The sequence below is a fragment of a genome, unplaced genomic scaffold (genome assembly GCF_019419815.1).
Source record: "Pyrus x bretschneideri cultivar Hongxiangsu unplaced genomic scaffold, Pyrus_bretschneideri_v1 Contig34, whole genome shotgun sequence".
In the NCBI taxonomy this organism is placed as follows: domain Eukaryota; kingdom Viridiplantae; phylum Streptophyta; class Magnoliopsida; order Rosales; family Rosaceae; genus Pyrus; species Pyrus x bretschneideri.
In genome coordinates this window covers 3,159,354-3,179,966 of record NW_025999657.1, presented here as the reverse complement: position 1 = coordinate 3,179,966, position 20,613 = coordinate 3,159,354, and the positions used below count along the sequence as shown (strand labels likewise).

Here is a 20,613-nt window from a genome sequence, read left to right as displayed (position 1 = left end):
CATATACTTAACATAAGTAAGCACATTACACACCAGTATATTATTCAGTTTGAGTGACACTCGCCTCGATTTTGTTGGAGGAGGTCTTGGGCTTATCTGTTCATGTATGACAATTGTCGATTAATTGAAAGAAAAGGTAATAACATATGACATTTTTAGGGGCACCAGTAATATCATCTGCAACTTGATAGGTTTATAAGGTCACCTAATTGTGTTCATCTCTCAATTCTCCCATATATGTTTGTCATAATCCCAAGCACAAAATGTGAAATTGAAGCTAAAAATGAAATGATCACAATATTCACTTAAAGATTATTTGTGTAAAATTAAGCTGAACCATAATCCTTCAATATGGAGGAATACAAAATTGCATTAAACCTTTATAGGAGGATAAACTTACCCTTTTATTATACACATTAGTTAAAAAGAAATAAATATCTTTATATCTTAGAAACATTGACACATTTTTTCGTCAATAACTTGACAAAAATGTGAGTATTTAAATTGACAATTGTACTAGAATAATGTGAGAGTGGTCGCTTGGGGTTTATAATCTGGGCTATGACTGTGACGAATTTATCCCAGTGAATATTCCCATCCTCACTGCCCAGCTAATGCAGAAATTGTCTGGGCCATGAGTTCGACGAATTTATCCCAGTGAATATTCCCATCCTCACTGCCCAGCTAATGCAGAAATTGTCTGGGCCATGAGTTCGACGAATTTATCCCAGTGAATATTCCCATCCTCACTGCCCAGCTGCTGCACAAATTGATCCAACTCCTCCTCGGTGGGATCTTGCCCTAACGATCTCAACACATCGGCCAGCTGATCCCTAGTGATTATGCCTGAAAAAACAAAAAAAATGGACAAATTATTAAACAGTAAGATGAATCAATCTCTTCTTATATGTGCTTACTTGAATCAGATTCAAACCTCAACATAGTAGAATAAAATAAACAACATTAACATAATCATGTACGGAGCCACCTTGGGTTCAGACCCCACTCATTTTATTCGGTGGGAAAAATGCACATAATGCATATAGGATTCTCATGTTATAGAGCAGTTTCAGCTATAAAATTTTTGAAAAATTGATTGAAAAATTGGATGGGAGATCAATGGATGAGTAATAACATACTATTTTTATAAAGAGATATTTGATGGTATTGGTAATTAAGAAAATGCATGTGTAAAGTGATATTGTAATATATTGTATAAAAAAATCCTTATTGGTTAGTACATAAGTGCTTCGTCCCTGAACATAATAATTCGGGGCTAAGTTTAGTCATGGAGATTTATCATTTGTTACCTATACCATTATTTACAATAAAAAACATTAACATAATAAGGTAAGAATGTGTGGGATTGCTAATCATCTTTTACCTTGGTATGTGTACTAAACTGAAAAATTAGATCGGAAGCTAAGTTCAGCCCAGTCAGGTTTGAAATTTTTCCTTCGTCCCTGGCAGTATGTACTTGACATGATACACACACACACACACACATCATATACATGTACATATGGAAAGAGGGATCTAACCAGTGCCATCTGGGTCGAAGGTATTGAATTTAGTCTTGAGCATGTTCAGTTGATCATCTGTCAATGTATCTGCCATTGTTTCTGTTCTTTCCAAATTAAATGCACTGTTTTTCCTTTACTCTGTGGAAGCTCTGAAAGAAATGGAGCTATTTAAAGTGCATGCAGTTAGTTCTTTCGGTGGATAGAAGGAAATCTCGTTGCTCTGCTGCTTTTTACTACTCTTATTTGTTTTAATTTCTCAAATGACTACTGAAAATGCAACACTTGGAATTTGACTCGGTTTTTCTGGCGGAAGATAATAAGAGCACATCCTATATATATATATATAGGGTTGTGTAGAGGAGAGAGTAGGGAGAGAGATGTATTTATAGGGTTGTGTAGAGGATGTATTGTTTTCCCTACACAATACCTTTATTTATAGTAATAAGGGAGGGAAGATTCCTTCTCCTTCAAGGGATACAAGTCCTAATAGGGAAGAATAACTAGTATCAAATTTAATCTAGGATTTACATAATACAATGTTTATAACACTCCCCCTTAAGTGTGTAAATACTCAAGTAGATTCGGCATCATATAAAGTTGAGGAAGTCGACTCGTCGACACTAATTCTGGGAACACGCTAGTCCTAAAGTAAAGTATGAACTTGCAATGGAACTAAGTCTCACATAAAAAACCAATGGCTATGGTAAAACCCAAGTAAGGACAAAACCCCTAGTCTAAGGAAAAATGCATGAGAAATGCAAAGTCAAATGAAACGTTTACGGGACGTCGTCAAGCATATTATCAATCCAAGGTGGGTGCCTCGTCAAAACCTTGTTAGACAACAAAATCCAAAAGGAAAAAAAATGCTCCTAATCATAGGGGAAAAGAGTACATTAAGATCAAGAAGGTATACTCAGGATACTTCTCTTGAGTTTCACATAATTCCAAAGAAAACTAAAAATGTTACAAATCAGAAAGTTTATGCGTACCTATTCCTTGAACAAGCTTCTGAAACATCATCTTCAGTAGTGATTTTGTGAAGAGATTGGCCAGATTATCTTGTGAATGGATTGCGTGACTTTAATCTTTTGATGTTCATGTTGTTGATGTGAGAAGAAGAACTTCGGTGCAATGTGCTTGGTGTTGTGTCCTTTGATGTAACCCTCCTTGAGCTGTGCAATGCATGCTATGTTATCTTCATATATCGACGTCGGGACGTCAACGAAATGGTAAAGATCGCAGGAGCTTCGAATATGACCCACAACCACTCTCAGCTAGAAGCATTCTCGAGTTGCTTTGTGTAAGGCAAGAATTTCAACATGGTTAGACAAAGTGGCAACTAAGGTCTATTTAGTTAACCTCTAAGATATTGTGGTGCCTTCAACAGTAAAGACATAACTCGTTTGAGAGTGGGCCTTGTATGGATCAGATAAGTATCATGTGTCGGCATAACGAACATGGGGGGAATTGAATCATGGTAAGGGGGTGTGGCATCACTCGAGGATCTATAGGGATAGAACAGGCCCAGATCCGTAGTACCCATAAGGTAACAGAAGATGTCTTTAACACCAGTTTAGTGTCTGCGCGTCGGTGCATTACTGTATCTTGTCGAACATTAACAACGAAGGAGATGTCAGGCCTAGTGGATTGAGCTAAGTACAATAAAGCGCTTACTACACATAGATAAGGAACTTTGGGTTCCAAAAGAGTACTCGAAGGCATCATTTTATCCTCGTTAAAGTGGCACAACACCTTCTAGGTGTAGTTTGATTGATGTACTAAGATTCCATTTGAACGGTGCTTTATCTCAAGATCGAGACATTATCGAATATTTCCTAGATCTTTCATCTTAAATTTTGACTTAAGGTGCGCGATAATTCTCTCGAGCTTTTCCGGAGTTCTGATGAGATTCATGTCATTGACATAAACTGCAACACTCCCAAAACTAGAATGTGACTTCTTAATGAACACGCAAGGGCATAGTTCATTGTTCACATATTTCTAATAGTCAAATACTCACTCAAACGGTTATACCACACTCTTTCAGATTGCTTAAAACCATAGAGTGAACGCCTCAGCCAAATTGAGAGCGTGTTTCGGGGTTTTGAAATATTTGATCCAGTTAATGTAAGTCCTTCAGGAACTTTCATATAAATTTCTGTATCAAGATCAACATAGAGATACTTACTACGTCCATCAACCGCATACTCAGTTTTTCGAAAACGACCAAACTGATAATGTAGCGAGAAGTACTCACATCCATAACGGGTGAATAAGTTTCATCAGTTAATCTTAGGGTGTTGTGAGAAGCCTTGCGCAACAAGACGAGGATTGTAACGCACAATTTCATTCTTCTCATTACGTTTCCGAACAAAAATCCACTTGTAGCCAATCGGCTTCACATGCGGAGAAGTAGGAGCTAAAGGTCCAAACACCTTACATTTCGCATTGCAAATCGAGTTTGACTTAGATTGCTTGTTTCCAGTTTGACCAATTAGTTCTAAGTCAACATTCATTAATGGAATGGGGTTTAATGTCATTGCTCAACATGATATCAGTAATTACTGCATATACTAATGTATCGTTGATGATCATCTCATTTTTACACCAAACATCATCTAATTTAGCATAATGGACCGAAATCTCATAATTCTCGGGAGGTGGATTCATCTTTTCAATGACGCTTCCGTAATCTATAATTTTCTCATGAGTTGGATAGAATGAGTAGGTGGCAGTTGAATTCATGGTAGGCTCAACAGAGGCCTATACTGTGGGTTTCCTTTTCCGGAGGTATGAATCCTTTGAACTAAGTGGTCTGCCACGCTTTTGTGTAGAGACAGAGGATTGGCTAGCCGCTAATGTACGTGGATCAGCCCAATTGCGTCCTGGGCCTCCAGGAGGGAAGTTCATCGTGCATTTGGTACATCTATCTTTGTAGGCACATTCGCAGCTGGAATATGTGATCTTGTCACTCACACTAAATCCATGAAAGCATCTGGCATGCTTTGAGATACATTCTAGAGATTTAATATACCATGCACTTCAATTTCAGACTGAGCAGTTCAGGGAACTAAATGAGACAAAGTAGGAGTTGTCCACGATAATTAACATTGTTCTTCAGGAATAGTGACGTTCTTATCTCCCCCTAACAATGGGAAGACGGTTTCACATAAGTGATAGTCCAGGAAACGAGTGGTAAATAGATCGTCTATCAAAGGTTCTAAGTAACAAATAATTGAAGGAGAATCATATCCAACATAGACTCTCATCCTTCACTGAAACCCCATTTTTCTACTTAAGGGCGCCGAAATCAGCACATACATCGCACAACTAAAAACATGCAAGTGCGATATGTCGGGTTCGTATCCAATAACCAACAAAAGTATGCTATATGGTTGGGTTGCAACATGCCTTAGGTGGATCAACGTGGCTATGTGCAATATTGCATGACCCCAAGCAGTGATCAGGAGCTTAGTATATGTGACCAACGATCGACCAATCATTTGTAAGTTTTTAATGAATGCCTCTGCCAGGCCATTTTGGGTGTAAACATGGAGTACATGATGTTCAACTTCAACCCCAACCGACATGAAATCATAAAAACATTTTAGATGTGAATTCTCCAGCATTATCCAATCGAATGGATATCATTGGATAATCAAGGTGGTGAACCCTGAGCTTGATAACTTGAGCCAACATTTTGGAGAATGCAGTATTCTTTGTGGACAACAAGCACATGTGTGACCAACATGTTGAAGCGTTAACCAATACCATAAAATATCTAAATGGTTCGTAGGGAGGGTGAATTGGTCTATAAATGTCCCCCTGAATCCTTTGTAGAAAAGTAGGAAGATTTGAATGAATCTTGTCATAAGAAGACTTAATAATAAGCTTTCCTATGGAGCAAGTTTGACATATTATTCCTTGAATCAAACCTAAACTTCGAGTTAGTGGATGCCCGTGTGATGATTTGAGGATATGGCGCATCGTTGTTCGTCCAGGCTGTCCCAGACGATCATGCCAAAGTGTAATTTCATGCAGGGTCCTTGAGGCAGGATCAGCCATAAAGTGGCTCTCTATAAGGCGTATAGTTGTAGTATATAGACAACTCGGGATATGCACCATCTTCTTTAGAATATGCTTCTGGATATATTTGTAGGAAGTGATGCATATAAATTCAACTCCATTTTCTACATAAGTTTCAGCATGGTATTTATTATCTCTAATGTCCTTGAAACTTAACAACGTTCTTCCGGAATGTGGAGAATAAAGTGCCTCATCAATGGTTAAGATTGTACCACTGGACAACATTGTACGTGCCTTACCATATCCTTTGATCAGGTTGGATGGGCCTGAGAGGGTTGTCAAAGGTGCATTCTTAGGTACAAAGTTAGTGAAATAGATGTGCTCAAGCAAAACGGTGTGCGTGGTTGCACTATCTGTCAAACAACTAACTTTCCCACTATTCATACCTAGAAATAAAAATTAATTTGAATCGGTCACATGAATAAAAAGTTCTAAAAACAAATATCCATTCAAAATAATTAAATAATTTATGTATTCAAGGATGGTAATTAAAAAACTTAATATCCAAAAAGAAATCACCAACAAATAATCCAAACCTAAAGGAAACATTGTTCAAACTTAAACAATAAAACAAGGGAAGGTTTGGCCATTAGGAGGAATTCGGCCCCTAAGGTTCTCAAATTAACAAAAAATAGTTCATGTCTAAGATTCTAATTTGCCAAATGGTTAATAGCCTCCTGAAAGTCAAAAACCTCCATTTTGGTACTCTCCGGTTCATCCACTTGCATAAAGTTTGATTCAAACTTCTTACAACGAGAATGATATTCAACTACAACTTCTGGGGAGCATGGCAAACACGGGACCAGTGGTCTTCTAAACCATAGCGGTAGCACATGTCAGTATCCATGGTGTCAGGTGCTTTGCCTTTATTCTTGAAGTTTGGGGCCTTAGGAGCGAGGTTAGGGCACTTCTAGGCTCGGTTTCTTCCCTTAGATGGGACTTGGCTTTGTTGACATTGACGGGGTGGCTTCTGGCCACCTCTACCATGCCTATGTTGGCATTTTGGGCATTGGTTTATGCTATAGTGCGCTTCAGGCACAACAGTAGCCCTAGTAGGTCAAGCTTGTTGATTTTTCATCAATAGCTGATTCTGCTTTTCAATGAAAAGTAAAACAGAGGTCAAATTCGAAAACTTAGTTAAGTTTTGAGCCCTATATTGTTATTGTAGGACAATATTGGTAGCAGAGAAGGTCGAATAGGTATTCTCCAAGAGATCCTCTTCAGTTAAGTTCTCATTACAGTACTTGAGAAGTGTTTGGATTCGATAAACTTCAGAATTATATTAATTCACACACTTAAATTCTTGGAAACGCAGATGAAGCAAGTCATGTCTTGCTTCAGGCAAGAAGATATCCTTTTGGAGATCAAAGCGATTAGCCAAAGCAACCCAAAGTGCTAGTAGATCTTCTTCAGCAGAGTACTCACTTTGCAGTGCATCATGAATGTGTCTTCGGATGAAGATCATGGCAGTGGCTTTTTTAGCTTCGCCAATCGGGTTGTCTGTCTCATCTTTACATCTTGGACCCACTTGAGGTAGTTTCTTCTAAAGACCTCTAAAGCGGTGAAGTAGAGTTTATTTAAATTCGACATGTCCCTATCCCAAAATAAATGGACAAGAATATGGTTAGTGTAATGGACAAAAATTCATCCATTCATATAGGAGTAGAACATTCAGGTTCTAATAGACATTTTTTGGTTTAAATTTATATGAAAAAAACTTTGGGTTTTCATGGGTGATGTTTTTAATGAAAACTTCGGGTTTCGAAAGAATTATGAACTTGAGGTTCATATGTTCCTATAGACAAACAAGAATATATATACAACAAGAAAATATGCAAATAGATCTTCAAGTCTAGAATTATAATTGAGTTAATTATTTAGACTTAGGGCCAAAATTAAAGTGTGGGCGAAAAATTATAAAACCCAAATTATCTAAAAAAAAATAAACAATTAAGCTTGGGGCTTAAAAACATGGACCAAAGCCCACAAATGGGCTTAGAAAATTTATGTTGTGAGGTCCAGCCCCAAAATTAGGCTAACGAGGCTCAAGTAGAAAACCTGGGATTGTAGGCCCAAGGACAAAATATGGGGTGCAGAAGCAGACCCAAAATAAAAGCCCATATGGGCTCTAATCCGGTGCTACGTTGTGCGGTGCACCAATACTCTAGTTACAGGCTAGGATCGGGTACGGCCTGGGATCGGGTGTGGGCAAAGACATGGATGCACCAGTGCATGGACTAGGATTCTGTGTAACACGAGTGCAGGGACACCATAGCCCCACGGGTTGGTGTAATTCGCAGACCGAGAGTCCAGTTTAGTCTAATGGGTTGTGGTATCAACGGCAACTAGCAAGCCCAAATATGTGTTGTGTGAAGCAGGCCAGAGGGTCAGAAACCTTCTATGCTCGGGTTGAGAAACCTAGAACACCCCAGCGGTGCTAGGTGTGGGATTCAAACTGGAAAAATCTCCGGCTCCACTTCATGTGAGTTCCCTCAGTTAGTCACGGCACGACGATGCACAGGGGTCCGACTATAACCCTAATTTTGGACGAAAAACTAAGCTTCAATGTCAAGGGGTCTGAGAAGACTTGAGGATTTGAACAATCCTTCAAAAATTCAACGATGTTCATCGGATTATTCTTGCATAATCAGTACCCATTTTGGACTATTTTTGTAGCAGTTCAAACCGTCTTCGACCATTTTTGCAGAATGAGTACCCATATTTGACTAATTTTTCAGTAGTTTAAACCGTCTTCAACATTTTTACTGAATCAGTTCAACCCATTTTCGATAAATGACAATGTCAACAAAATTTCACTAATTCATCCCTTGGTTTATTAAGTCGTAGGTGAGTTTGATAAATTTCCATTTGCAAAATCCAGTTCTTGTATTATTTTTTTTCACTTTATAAATTCAAATTTTTGATAGAATTTTTTTCTTTGACACGGGTTGAAATAAAACTATAGAATTTTGAGGGAGAGAAGCAAGGCAAAGGTCTTCTAATTCAGAATTTGTTTGATTTGAAACTAATCTTAAATTGGTCAATAGAAGGTTATATGTGATAAATTGTGTTTGATTTGAATATCATATACTATAAAGTAGCAAGAACATTCTTCAATCCAATTTCAAGGCACATTGAAGTTGAAAAGGGAAAAAAAAAAAGGAATTATACCCATCTAACAAATAATTAAAATTGGATGGGAATTAATTGTCCAAGTAGGAATGGGAATGGTATGGTCAATGGGGTAGAGGTCGTAGATCCACAAGTTCATTCATTCATTTGAATAATTAAATGGAACCAATATTTCTTAAGAGAGAAAGCGAGAGAAAGGATTAACAGTTGAAGAGATTAGTGTGAGAAAGACTTTTCCACTATAAAGGGTAATATTGTAACTTACACTCTAGAGAAAAAAAAGGCAATGATATCATTTTTCACATGTATTAACTTTTGTCTCTCCTTGAAATGTTTAAAAAGTTTGTCTCAATATATAATTAAGTATTAAAAGTGTACTCTATGTGTAATTTTTTCTTTTTTTAATAACTTAAGTCACAATATCAACCGTTTTCAAAACTTTGTTTTAAATACTTAATTAAGATTTGGTTTTACATAAATTGTTTTAAATAATCTCTATGGAGAACAACCTTGTTTGAGCCGTTTATACTACAATTACCTTGTTCTCTTGCAAATATTTTAAGTGTTTTTAACCCTACTTTTGTAGATACTAAAAATCCTACCAATAACAAAGATGGTCCAATTACACGCATCAGCTGGGCTCTTGATGAGCAACATATTGTTGGTTTGAACAATTCTTCCGTCTAGTTATGGGCACCAAGCAAGAGTAGGTTCCTTGGCCAAGAATAAGCACATCTTAACTACATGAGGATTGAATGGTAGAATTATTAACAGTGATGTACGCCTGAGATTCCTCTGTGGTTGGAACCTACGCATGTCACTAGCAGGAAGTTTGTGGATTGAAATGGTCACCTTTAGGCCAACAGATAGCTAATGAAGGGAATGTCAATCTTCTCTTTATATAAGATAGGTCGACAACCTCTTCAATACACCTGTCAATTAGCTTCATAAGCTTCAGGATCACATTCCATCAGTTACTCAAATTCAAGAACACTTTTGCCTTAACGGTAGGGCGATTATATATGAAATATCTTATCAACCTTTTCAACATGGGATCACATCCTATCCGTTCATTGTACATCGTCCGGCCAAATTTCGTTTGGTACTGTTCGTGTTTACTTTCAAATAAAAAAAATTCAAAATGATTTTTGGCCGCACAATGTATGATGAACGGATAGGATGTGAGGATCTCTAGGATCCTAGAAAAGAGGATATGGATGAGATCCAAATGGCCATTTTCTTGCACACCGCAAAAGGAAAGTGGCATTTTTTTTGTCATGTAGCATGGACTTGGCCTTTCAAGCACAGTCATTTTTTTCCTTTCCGGTAAACCATTTTGGTGTGGTATATTAGTAACTATCGACTACTTTGTAATCCCAATTCTTAACCAAACTCTTTGAATTCTAGTGTAAAGTTTATTCATCTCCTCTATCACTCCTCAGCCTTTTGATGTTAAGACCACTGTAAACACGAAAATTCTGTAACGAATGAAACGAGAACACGTTTACAAAGTCGATTTGTATTAATGAATTTGTAGGGTTACAATCTCTGTTTACAATTTTCCTCTTATTCAATCTTCAATTTGATGTGGATGCGTAGGTTGTTGATCCAAGGGTCGCGATCACTTGATCATGAATGAACAATTAAACGATTGCTTCAAGTTTTGAGCTTGAAACAACGCTTGGATAGTCTTCACCTTAGGTTTAGGGCTGTGGCAAAAGGAGGGTTGATGTAGAATTTCGTTGATTCAAGAGTCTTGGCAACTTGATTTTGAATTGAACGTTATTACAAGTTTTGAGCTTGCAACAAAGTCTTGAAGGAATTGGCATAGGTGCTTGTTGATTCTTTAAGGAATGTTTCCGCTTTGGTTGTGAGTTCTTTGAAGAGAGGTTTGGCAGCTCATTAGTCTTCAAAGATTTGGTGTAGAGGTTCTTCTGGATGTAGAATTGCGCACCCCTATTTATGTCTAGGGACTTTGTATTTATAGACTTCCAAAGCCATGCCTTTGGATGGATATGGCTTTGATTTGTGCCTTGATTCATCCATGGAAGAATTTAGGCATGTTTTGTGTCTTAATTTTAGCCACTTTCCCTTGCTTGGTTGAAATCTATAGGGTTTTTTTGCCTATTTTGCAAGCAATCTTCAATTCTTGCTTGTTTTGTGAAGATGTTTTAGCTTGCTTTCTAGTTTTGGGAGCAATTTGGGCCCCTTACTGATTTTAAGGAAATTTCTCCTTTCGGCCGAATTTAGGGGAAGTTTTGAGCTTCCTTTACTTGATTTGTGCCACGTGTCATTGATGACTTGTCCATTTGTGATGAGTCATATGCTACGTGGAGCTTTGTGATGCATCATTTGTATGTAACAAATGCAACAAAATTTACGTGTCTACAAATGACCCCACTTCAAGGTGCGTTGTAGACATGTGTTTATCACATGTAGGAAATGTGTTTTGAAGTCCTACAATGTGAATGTTCTAACTCAAGGGTCGTTAAGACTTGATCTTGAATTAGTTTGCCTCTTCAAGGGCTGTGGAGACATATTTCTTGAATGAACCTGAAGCCAGTGAGCTCCCAAAAGGCCTCATGCTAGGTAAAGATGAGAATATACATATAAGGCTTACAGGATCCACTCCCCTGGGTGATGTGGGATGTCACAATCCACCCCCCTTAGGGGCCCGACGTCTTTGTTGGCACACTTCCGACCAGGGATTGGCTCTGATACCAAATTGTCACATCTCGGCCTGGGCCCCCACCACATCCTGGGCTCCTCTCCACCATAGCACCATATTGTCCGCTTTAGGCCTTGACCACACCCTCATGGTTTTGTTTCTGGGAACTCACGCGAGCAGAACTTCCTAATGGGTCACCCATCCTGGGAATGCTCTCGCGCGAACTCGCTTAACTTCGAAGATTTGATGGAACCCGAAGCCAGTGAGCTCCCAAAAGGCCTTGTGCTAGGTAGAGATGGGAATATATATAAGGCTTACAGTATCCACTCCCCTGGATGATGTGGGATGTCACAATTTGGTATCAGACTCAATCCCTGGTCGGAAGTGTGACGACGAGGATGTCGAGCCCCTAAGGGGGGTGGTTTGTGACGTCTCTACCTAGCACGAGGCCTTTTGGGAGCTCACTGGCTTTAGGTTTCATCAGAACTCTGAAGTTAAGCGAGCTCGCGCGAGAGCATTCTTAGGATGGATGACCCATTGGGAAGTTCTGCTCACGTGAGTTCCCAGAAACAAAACCGTAAGGGCGTGGTTGGGGTCCAAAATGAACAATATCGTACAACGGTGGAGTCAAGCCCGGGATGTGGTGGGGGCATGGGCTTTGATGTGACAATTTGGTATCAGAGCCAATCCTTGGTCGAAAGTATGTCGACGAGGACGTCGGGCCCCTAAGGGTCCCAAAAGGCCTCGTGCTAGGTAGAGATGAGAATATACATATAAGGCTTACAAGATCCACTCCCATGGGTTATGTAGGATGTCACAATTTGGTATCAGAGCCAATCCCTGGTCGGAAGTGTTTCGACGAGGACGTTGGATCCTTAAAGATGGTGAATTGTCACATCCCAGCCCAGGCTCGACTCCACCGTAGCACGATATTGTCTGCTTTGGGCCCTGACCACGCCCTCACGCTTTTGTTTCTGGGAACTCACGCGAGTAGAACTTCCTAATGGGTCATCCATCCTGGGAATACTCTCGCACGAATTCCCATAAACAAAATCGTGAGGCTGTGGTCGGGGCCCAAAATAGACAATATTATGCTACGGTGGAGTCGAGCCCGGGATGTGTTGGGGCCTGGGCTAGGTGTGACAATTTGGTATCAGAGCCAATCTCTAGTCAGAAGTGTGTCGATGAGGATGTCAGACCCCTAAGGGGGGTGGATTGTGACATCCCACATCACCCTGGGGAGTGGATCCTGTAAACCTTATATGTATATTCCCATCTCCACCTAGCATAAGGCCTTTTGCGAACTCGCTTAACAATGGCGTCTAGTCTAAGTCAATAATAAAAAATCCATCAAGTGCAAGAAGAACAAAGAACACCAAAAAATGTCTTAGCACGACGTCTGCATCAACAACAATTCATTCATCTAAGAGAGCTATCTCAACGCTAAGCATATGGCGTCTACTATAACCTTGTCTCATACATCTAAAAATTCATACTAAAGGTAGCTAATCAATAACATGAACATAAAGAATGATTTAAGCATAATGAATGAAACTAGAAACCCTTGAATTGATAAAAGAGTAAAGTTAACTAAGACGTAGAATTATCATGAAGGCTACATCAGATCCCTAACAAAGAATTAGTTCATCACGACCATCAAATTATAATAAGACATAATTATCACAGTGATGATCACCAAGTCTGAAAATATGTAAAAGAAAACAATGGAGAACCCCTTCAGTGTTGGTGCATTCCTTAGGTCAATTCACTAAAACCGTATGATGAAGTGCATTCCTCCCCCTTTCCACGTTGCTACTCTCCCCTGATTTTACAACCATCCAAGGAATATATAGTTAGGTTTAGGTTAGGCTTTGCTTTGCCGCAATTATCGAATCCCAGCCCATACAAGAATCCCAACATGTTTCCTGATCCAAACTGGACTCCACTTCCATGTAGAATTCCTGAGCTGACCTTCTCTCACTAAAACAGGCATAACTTCTTCTGTAAGCATCTGAATCATGATCTGTAAAATTCTACCGAAACTAGACATCCAGAGACTTCCATCCATAAGTGGCATGGTACCCAGTTCGTCTTGATGAATTTCTAACATCCCAACAAAAATGACAGTTCTGCGCAGCACCTTCCAGCTCTATTTATAATTTCCAAACAGCAGCCATTAAATTGTGGATTGGACAAATTAGCATTTGATGATTGTTGGAATACTTCTTGACTTCACTTCTTCTCAGCTTTGATCCTTTTTAGCCTTAAAATCACTGAAAGACTCCAAAGTCTTCTCTACAGTCCATTATCTACTAAATAAGCACTGGACACATCAAACAATCAATTTCACAAGAAAACATAGCATAAAACTTAGGAAATATGGGCAATATAAATGTAGAAATATTGTGTTATCAGTAGTGTCTTCCGTTCTTTGTACTTTAAGCTCTTTTTATTTTTTTTGTTTTTTTTTTTTGTTTTTGTAATAAGGCTTTGGAGCCGACTTCTTCCTCTAAAGAAATAGGGTATTCTCATTTTGAATTTGCTCTTTAATTCTTCAAAGTGTTTGTGTTTTTTTTTAGTTGGTGATGTGACTGTACTTGAAGTTTTGAAGTTCCGAGTTGCCTATGTACCCTCAATTGAGGAGGGATGAAGTCATGACATAGTTCAAAGGAGTGATGGATTTTTTATGGTTTTGATGATGATTTTGATGGTCATTTTGCCGTACATAGTTTATTCTCTTGTGGGCCAGGAGCGTTGGGTGTCACCTTTTAAGCTCGTGCAAACAAGGAACATTGGGTATCACCTTTTAAGCTCATGCGAACAAGAAGCATTGTTGCCGTGCAGTGTAGGTTCATGCAAGCAATGAGCATTTGCTGCTGTGTGCAGTTTAGGCTTATGGAGGCAAGCAGCATTGTGCCGTGCGCAGGTTAGGCTCATATAGGCGAGGAGCATTGAGTGTTTGATTTAGGGGTAGTAGCGCTTCAAGAATCTACCGTTGATGGGGTCGATTTTTAAGCCGTCTTCTGCCATGATTAGGTAGGTGCCGTTCGTGTAGACATCTTGTATTATGTAAGGTCCATCCTACTTTGATGTGAACTTGCTTTTTGTTTTGTGAGTTGTAATGATGGGACTTCATAATGCCAAGACAAGATCTCCAGTTTAGAAAGGCCTTGGGCAGACCTTCTTGTTGAATGCCTTGAATAGCCATGCTTGGTAGCACTCCAAGTGTTGTTGAGCTTCGAGCTTCCTGTCATTGAGTGTTTCCCGCTCTAGAAGTCATAGCTTTACATCTTCCTCTTCAGTCAAGCCTTCTTGTATAGCCATCCTTAGTGAGGGGATTTGACTTTCGAGAGGCAAAACAACTTCCACACCATATACAAGAGAATAAGGCGTAGCTTTGGTAGGAGTCCTATGTGTCGTCCTATATGCCCAAAGTGCTTCATTCATTCTTTTGTGCCAATCTTTCGTTGTTTGGCCGATCACCTTCTTCAAGAGGTTGCACAACGTTTTGTTGAATGTTTTCGTAAGACTGTTGGCCGGAGCATGATACATGGAAGACTTGTGCTGCTCGAACTTGTATTTCTCACAAAGCTCGTCCATTAGTCGGTTGGATAACTGTTTTTCGTTGTTGGTGATGATGTGTCGAGGCACACCATATCAGTCGATGATATGCTCCTTGATGAAATGGATGACAGTTTCCTTCTTGACTTCCTCTTGGGGTACGGCTTCAGCCCACTTGGAGAAGTAGTCTGTTGCGGCTAGGATGTAGGCTTCTTTTGTAGACGAATTTAAGGTGATTGGTCCTACGATGTCCAATCCCTATGCATCAAATAGCCATGAAGCAACTGTAGGGTGTAATGGTTCAGGCGGTTGATGTATGAAGTTGGCATAGAATTGGCAAGCTTGGCACCTTTTGGCGTACTCCATGCAATCATTCACCATGTTTGGCCAGTAGTAACCAATTCTTTTGAGTTTGAAATGTAGCTCTAGTCCAGATTAATGCGCTCACACAAGCTTGAGTATGCTTTTTCCATAACTTGATCGGCTTCTTCCTCACCTAGGCATCTTATAAGTACTTCTTCAAAAAAACGTCAGTAGAGTGTTCCTTTATAGTAGAGGAAGTGAGGTGCTTGTCAACGTATTTCAGAGCAGTGTCTAGAATCGTTCGGAAGCTTTCCATGCTCTAAGTAGTCGATTAGCAGCTGTTTCCACACTTCAGTGTCGACTAGAAGTATTGAGATGATGTTTATGTCATATAGTAGTCTTTCAATGATGAGTGGAATCACCCATTTTTGCCAAATTGGCACGTCTGCAGCTTCATCTTCTCCTAGTGCCATACTTAAGGCTAAGTTAGCGAGAGGGTCCGCCATTTGATTTTCTTTTCCTGGAAAATGTTCTGGCGTCACAGCCTTGAACTTTTGTAGCAGTTGAGTTGCTAGCCGGAAGTATGGGACGAGATCATATTTCCTCACTTCATATTCAGTCAAGAGTTGATTGATTATGAGCTTGGAGTAGCCATACACTTCTAGCGTTGTGATTTCATGTCAATCGCCATTTGTCTTTGTGGTGACATGAATACTTCTCCTGCCCCTGCTCCGCCTGCTAGTGCGGATCCGTTGAAGAACATTGTCCATGTTGTGATTCATGTGCTGTCATATGATTGCTGGACTCACTATCAACATACCAAGTTCCTCTCTTCTTGTATAGTATTGACACGCTATAAGCATAGAAGACATTTACTTCTTCTTTTTCCCTATGTGCAACTTGGATTGCAATCTTTTGCCAGAAGCTCAAACCTATCACATTTGGTACATTTAGGTTTTCCCTTGAACCAAGAGACACCATAATGTAGTTTATCACAAATCGTACACTTGGTGTTGGCAGAAACACCACATGTTTCTGGTTTTGTCTGTAGAGTGAACTTCTTATCGCACGTCTTGCCTTTTCCTTGCCAAATAATTATTTTCAATGGCTCATACTGAGACTAACAAAGGCTGCCCATGCAATCTCTGCTCATAGCCCTTTAATATTCCAATCACCTTATGAACCTCAATAGTATCAAGGTGCTTAGTTTCCTATATAATGGATGTAATGGAATCATAAGATTTAGGCAGACTAATAAGAATCTTTTGCACTAATCTTTGGCTTGATAGTTCCTTACCATAGGTTTTCATTTGGTTCACAATATCAAGATTCTTGTCAAGTAAGAGGATAGAGTTTCACCATCATTCATTCTAGTATACTCAAAAATCTTTCCTTAAACATTGCATATTGATTGATCTAACCTTTTTGTCACCACAGAATTCTTGTTGTAGAACATGCCACGCAACCTTGGAGGTTTCCAGGTTTGAGATTCGAGGAAAAATCTCACTTGAGACTGCTTCTTGAATGATACCAAGAGCTTTTGCATCTCTAGTTTCATTCACTTAACTTGAAAATCCTTTTCATAGACAATTGTTCTTCATCTCTGGAATCATGTTTTGTTTCTGAGTTTCCAAAAACCTTGTCCACCAACTTCCAGAAATCGTGTGAATTGAATATGCTTTTCATTTGATGGACCAAAAATCGTAGTTGGACTCATTGAAGATAGGAGCCCTCAAATCTCCTCCACCGCTAGAAGTAGCCATGTGAGACCATGAATCAACAACTATAGTTCTTCAAAATCCGGGTTTGTTTCCTCTTTTTTGCTTTCAGAGATTCGAACACGAAACACCTAATCTTGTTTGATCATCTCTGAGGCCATGATAAATTCTTGAACTGTTTGTTTGTATTTTGTGTGATGTATTTCCGTGATTCAAAGAATAAGAACAAAAAATATATTTTTTTTAGGGAATTGTTATTAGCACTCCAAAAATCTCATTCTACACTCCTCACAAGTGTATTTTTCTTTCTAATTATGGAAAGTTTGGAGTGCCAAATGAGATTTTTGAAGTGCTAATAACAATTCCCTTTTTTTAAGTACAACAATATATTTTACATTAAGGGGAGGGGGAGTTTAGGAAAGCCACACAATGGGCAACCTAATTTGGTATTGAATTCGCCATCTACGAGATTTGAACCAAAGACCTATCACTTATTAGTGAAAAGAAATACCACAAAAAAAATTTAGAAGGAATGTGGAGCTGCTAATCGTTGCAGCACATCACATATATTTTCATATTTCATCAACACTGGATACCTCCATACAAGCTTATCCTAATTGTCCTTCACTATACAAGTTCCAACTACTTAAGGCAATATAAGCCCTTTGATTTAAAACAGTAATCAAGTGCATACACTTCTCCTATAAGACCACCAAACCACAACACAACAAAACAAACACTAGCCATTAGAGACTTAATTTTAAACGGATTGTAGGATTTCTTCCTTCTGAAGTCTTTGATTAAAACCAAATTCTTTTTTTTTTTTGAACAAAATGATATGATCTACATTAAAAAGGGGGGGGGGGACTTAGCCTCATAATGGGTGAGCAATAATGTGGTTCAAATTCGCCTTTGATGAGAATCGAACCTATGACCTCTCACTTACAAGTGTAGAGGAATTCCACTATACTGTAGTACTAAGTGGTAAAACCAATGTCTATTTAAATCCAACACAAATTTGGATGTTTATGTACACATGTGCATCTACCAAGCTAGATAACTGGGAATGGGAGTGATTTAGTTGTTTCATTCTGTTTTTTGTCAATTGTTTGAAATCTTTACAAGATTCGTTTATTTAATCAAGTGAGATAATTTAATACTACATAATACTGTATGTTTACTGATGAATGAAAAACTTAAAAAAAAAATACCGTACCATGAAATCCCATATCAAATACTTAACTTAAGTAAGCACATTACACACCAGTATATTATTCAATCTAAGTGAGTCTCACCACGATTTTGCTGGGGGAGATCCTGAGCTTATCTATTCATGGATGACAATTGTCAATTAATTGAAAGAAAAGGTAAGAACATATGACATTTTGACGGGCACCGGTAATATCATCTACAACTTGATAGGTTAACAAGGTTGTCACAACTTTTTATACTAAAAGCGCGTTTACAAATACATTTTACTAAACACCTAAATGTGTTCATCTCTCAATTCCCCCATATATGTTCATCATAATCCAAAGCACAAAATGTGAAAATTGAAGCTAAAAATGAAATGATCACAATATTCACTTAAAGATTATTTGTGTAAAATGAAGCTGAATCATAATCCTTCAATATGGAGGAATACAAAATTGCATTAAACCTTCATAGGAGGATAAACTAACCCTTTTATTATACACATTAGTTATAAAGAAATAAATATCTTTATATCTTAGAAATATTGACACATTATTTTGGTCAATAAGTTGACAAAAATGTGAGTATTCAAATTGACAATTGTACTAGAATAATGTGAGAGTGGTCACTTGGGGTTGGTAATCTGGGCCATGACTGTGAAGAATGTATCCCAGTGAATATTCCCATCCTCACTGCCCGGCTAATGCAGAAATTGTCTGGGCCATGAGTTCGACGAATTTATCCCAGTGAATATTCCCATCCTCACTGCCCAGCTGCTGCACAAATTGATCCAACTCCTCCTCGGTAGGATCTTGCCCTAACGATCTCAACACATCGGCCAGCTGGTCCCTAGTGATTATGCCTGAAAAAATTGACAAATTATTAAATAGTAAGATGAATCAATCTCTTCTTATATGTGCTTACTTGAATCAAATTCAAACCCCAACATAGTAGAATAAAATAAAGAACATTAACATAATCATGTACTTGGATTCAGACCCCATTCATTTTTTTGGGTGAGAAAAATGCACATAATCCATATAGGAATCTCATGTTATAGAGCAGTTTCAGGAATAAAATTTTTGAAAAATTGATTGAAAATTTGTTGGGAGATTAATGAATGAGTAATAACAGATTATTTTTATAAAGATATATTTGATGGTATTGGTAAATAAGAAAATGTGCACGTCGAGTGATATTGTATGAAAAAAAAAAACCTTATCGATCGGTAAGTACACAAGTATTTTGTTTAATAAATTCTTGAGCTTTTCAATTTTTGACTTTGTTGTTTTAGGATGCCCCATCCATATAGATATCTGGCCTCATCCCTGAACGTAATAATTCGAGGCTAAGTTTAGCCCCTCCATGACTGGAGATTTATCATCTGTTACCTACACCATTATTTACAATAGACAACATTAACATAATAAGGTAAGAATGTGTGGGATTGCTAATCTTTTACATTGGTGTTGGCTAAGCCTATGTGCACTCAACTGAAAAATTAGATCGGTAGATAAGTTCAGCCCAGTCAGGTTTGAAATTTTGCCTTCGTCCCTGGCTGTACGTACTTGACATGATACACACACACATGATACACACACACACACACATCATATACATGTACATATGGAAAGAGGGATCTAACCAGTGCCATCCGGATCGAAGGCATTGAATTTAGTCTTGAGCATGTTCAGTTGATCATCTGTCAATTGATCTGCCATTGTTTCTCTTCTTTTCAAATTAAATGCACTGGTTTTCTTTTAGTCTATGGAAGCTCTGAACGAAATGGAGCTATTTAAAGTGCATGCAGTTGGTTCTTTTGGTGGATAGCAGGAAATCTCGTTGCTCTGCTGCTATTTACTACTCTTATTTGTTTTAATTTCTCAAATGACTACTGAAAATGCAACACTTGGAATTTGACTCGGTTTTTCTGGCGGAAGATAATAAGAGCACATCCTTTATATATATATAAAGTTAGAAGACAAAAAAAGTGAAACACTTGTTGTAACTTATTTTAATCTGACAAGGGAGAGAGGGGGCGCACGGGAGGGAGGGAGAGAGAGAGTAGGGAGAGATGTGTTTGTACGGTTGTGTAAATGATGTGTTATTCCCCCTACGCAGTGCCTTTCTTTGTAGTAATAAGGGAGGGAAGATTGCTTCTCCTCCAAGGGATACAAGTCCTAATAGGAAAGAATAACTAGTATCAAATCAAATCTAGGATATACATAATCACCCTTAAATACAATGTTTATAACACTCCACCTTGAGTGTGTAAATACTCAAGTAGATTTGGCATCATATAGAGTTAAAAAAGTCGACTCGTCGATACTAATTCTAGGAACACGCTAGTCTCAAAGTAAAGTAAGAACTTGCAAATGGAACTAAGTCTCATAAAAAACTCAATGGCTTTGGTAAAACCCAAGTAAGG

The 20,613-nt window shown here is 38.5% G+C and overlaps 1 protein-coding gene across 3 annotated transcripts; it reads right to left on the bottom strand.

Annotated features, from left to right (window-relative positions):
* Window positions 1-337: 337 nt before the first annotated feature.
* LOC125480624 (calmodulin-6-like) lies at window positions 338-19,988 on the bottom strand. 3 transcript variants are annotated; one of them, XM_048591637.1, is made up of 2 exons: window positions 19,831-19,988; window positions 338-846 (listed from the first exon to the last, which is right to left on the bottom strand). In XM_048591637.1, exons 1-2 carry the CDS (start codon window positions 19,904-19,906, stop codon window positions 674-676), a joined length of 249 nt encoding a protein of 82 aa, XP_048447594.1. In that variant the 5' UTR covers window positions 19,907-19,988; the 3' UTR covers window positions 338-673. The 3 variants fall into 3 exon arrangements, with proteins under 3 accessions (XP_048447594.1, XP_048447595.1, XP_048447593.1); XM_048591638.1 differs by lacking the exon at window positions 19,831-19,988 and adding an exon at window positions 1,542-1,829; XM_048591636.1 differs by lacking the exon at window positions 338-846 and adding an exon at window positions 18,585-19,047 and having other exon boundaries at window positions 19,831-19,984.
* Between the last annotated feature and the right edge of the window lie 625 nt (window positions 19,989-20,613).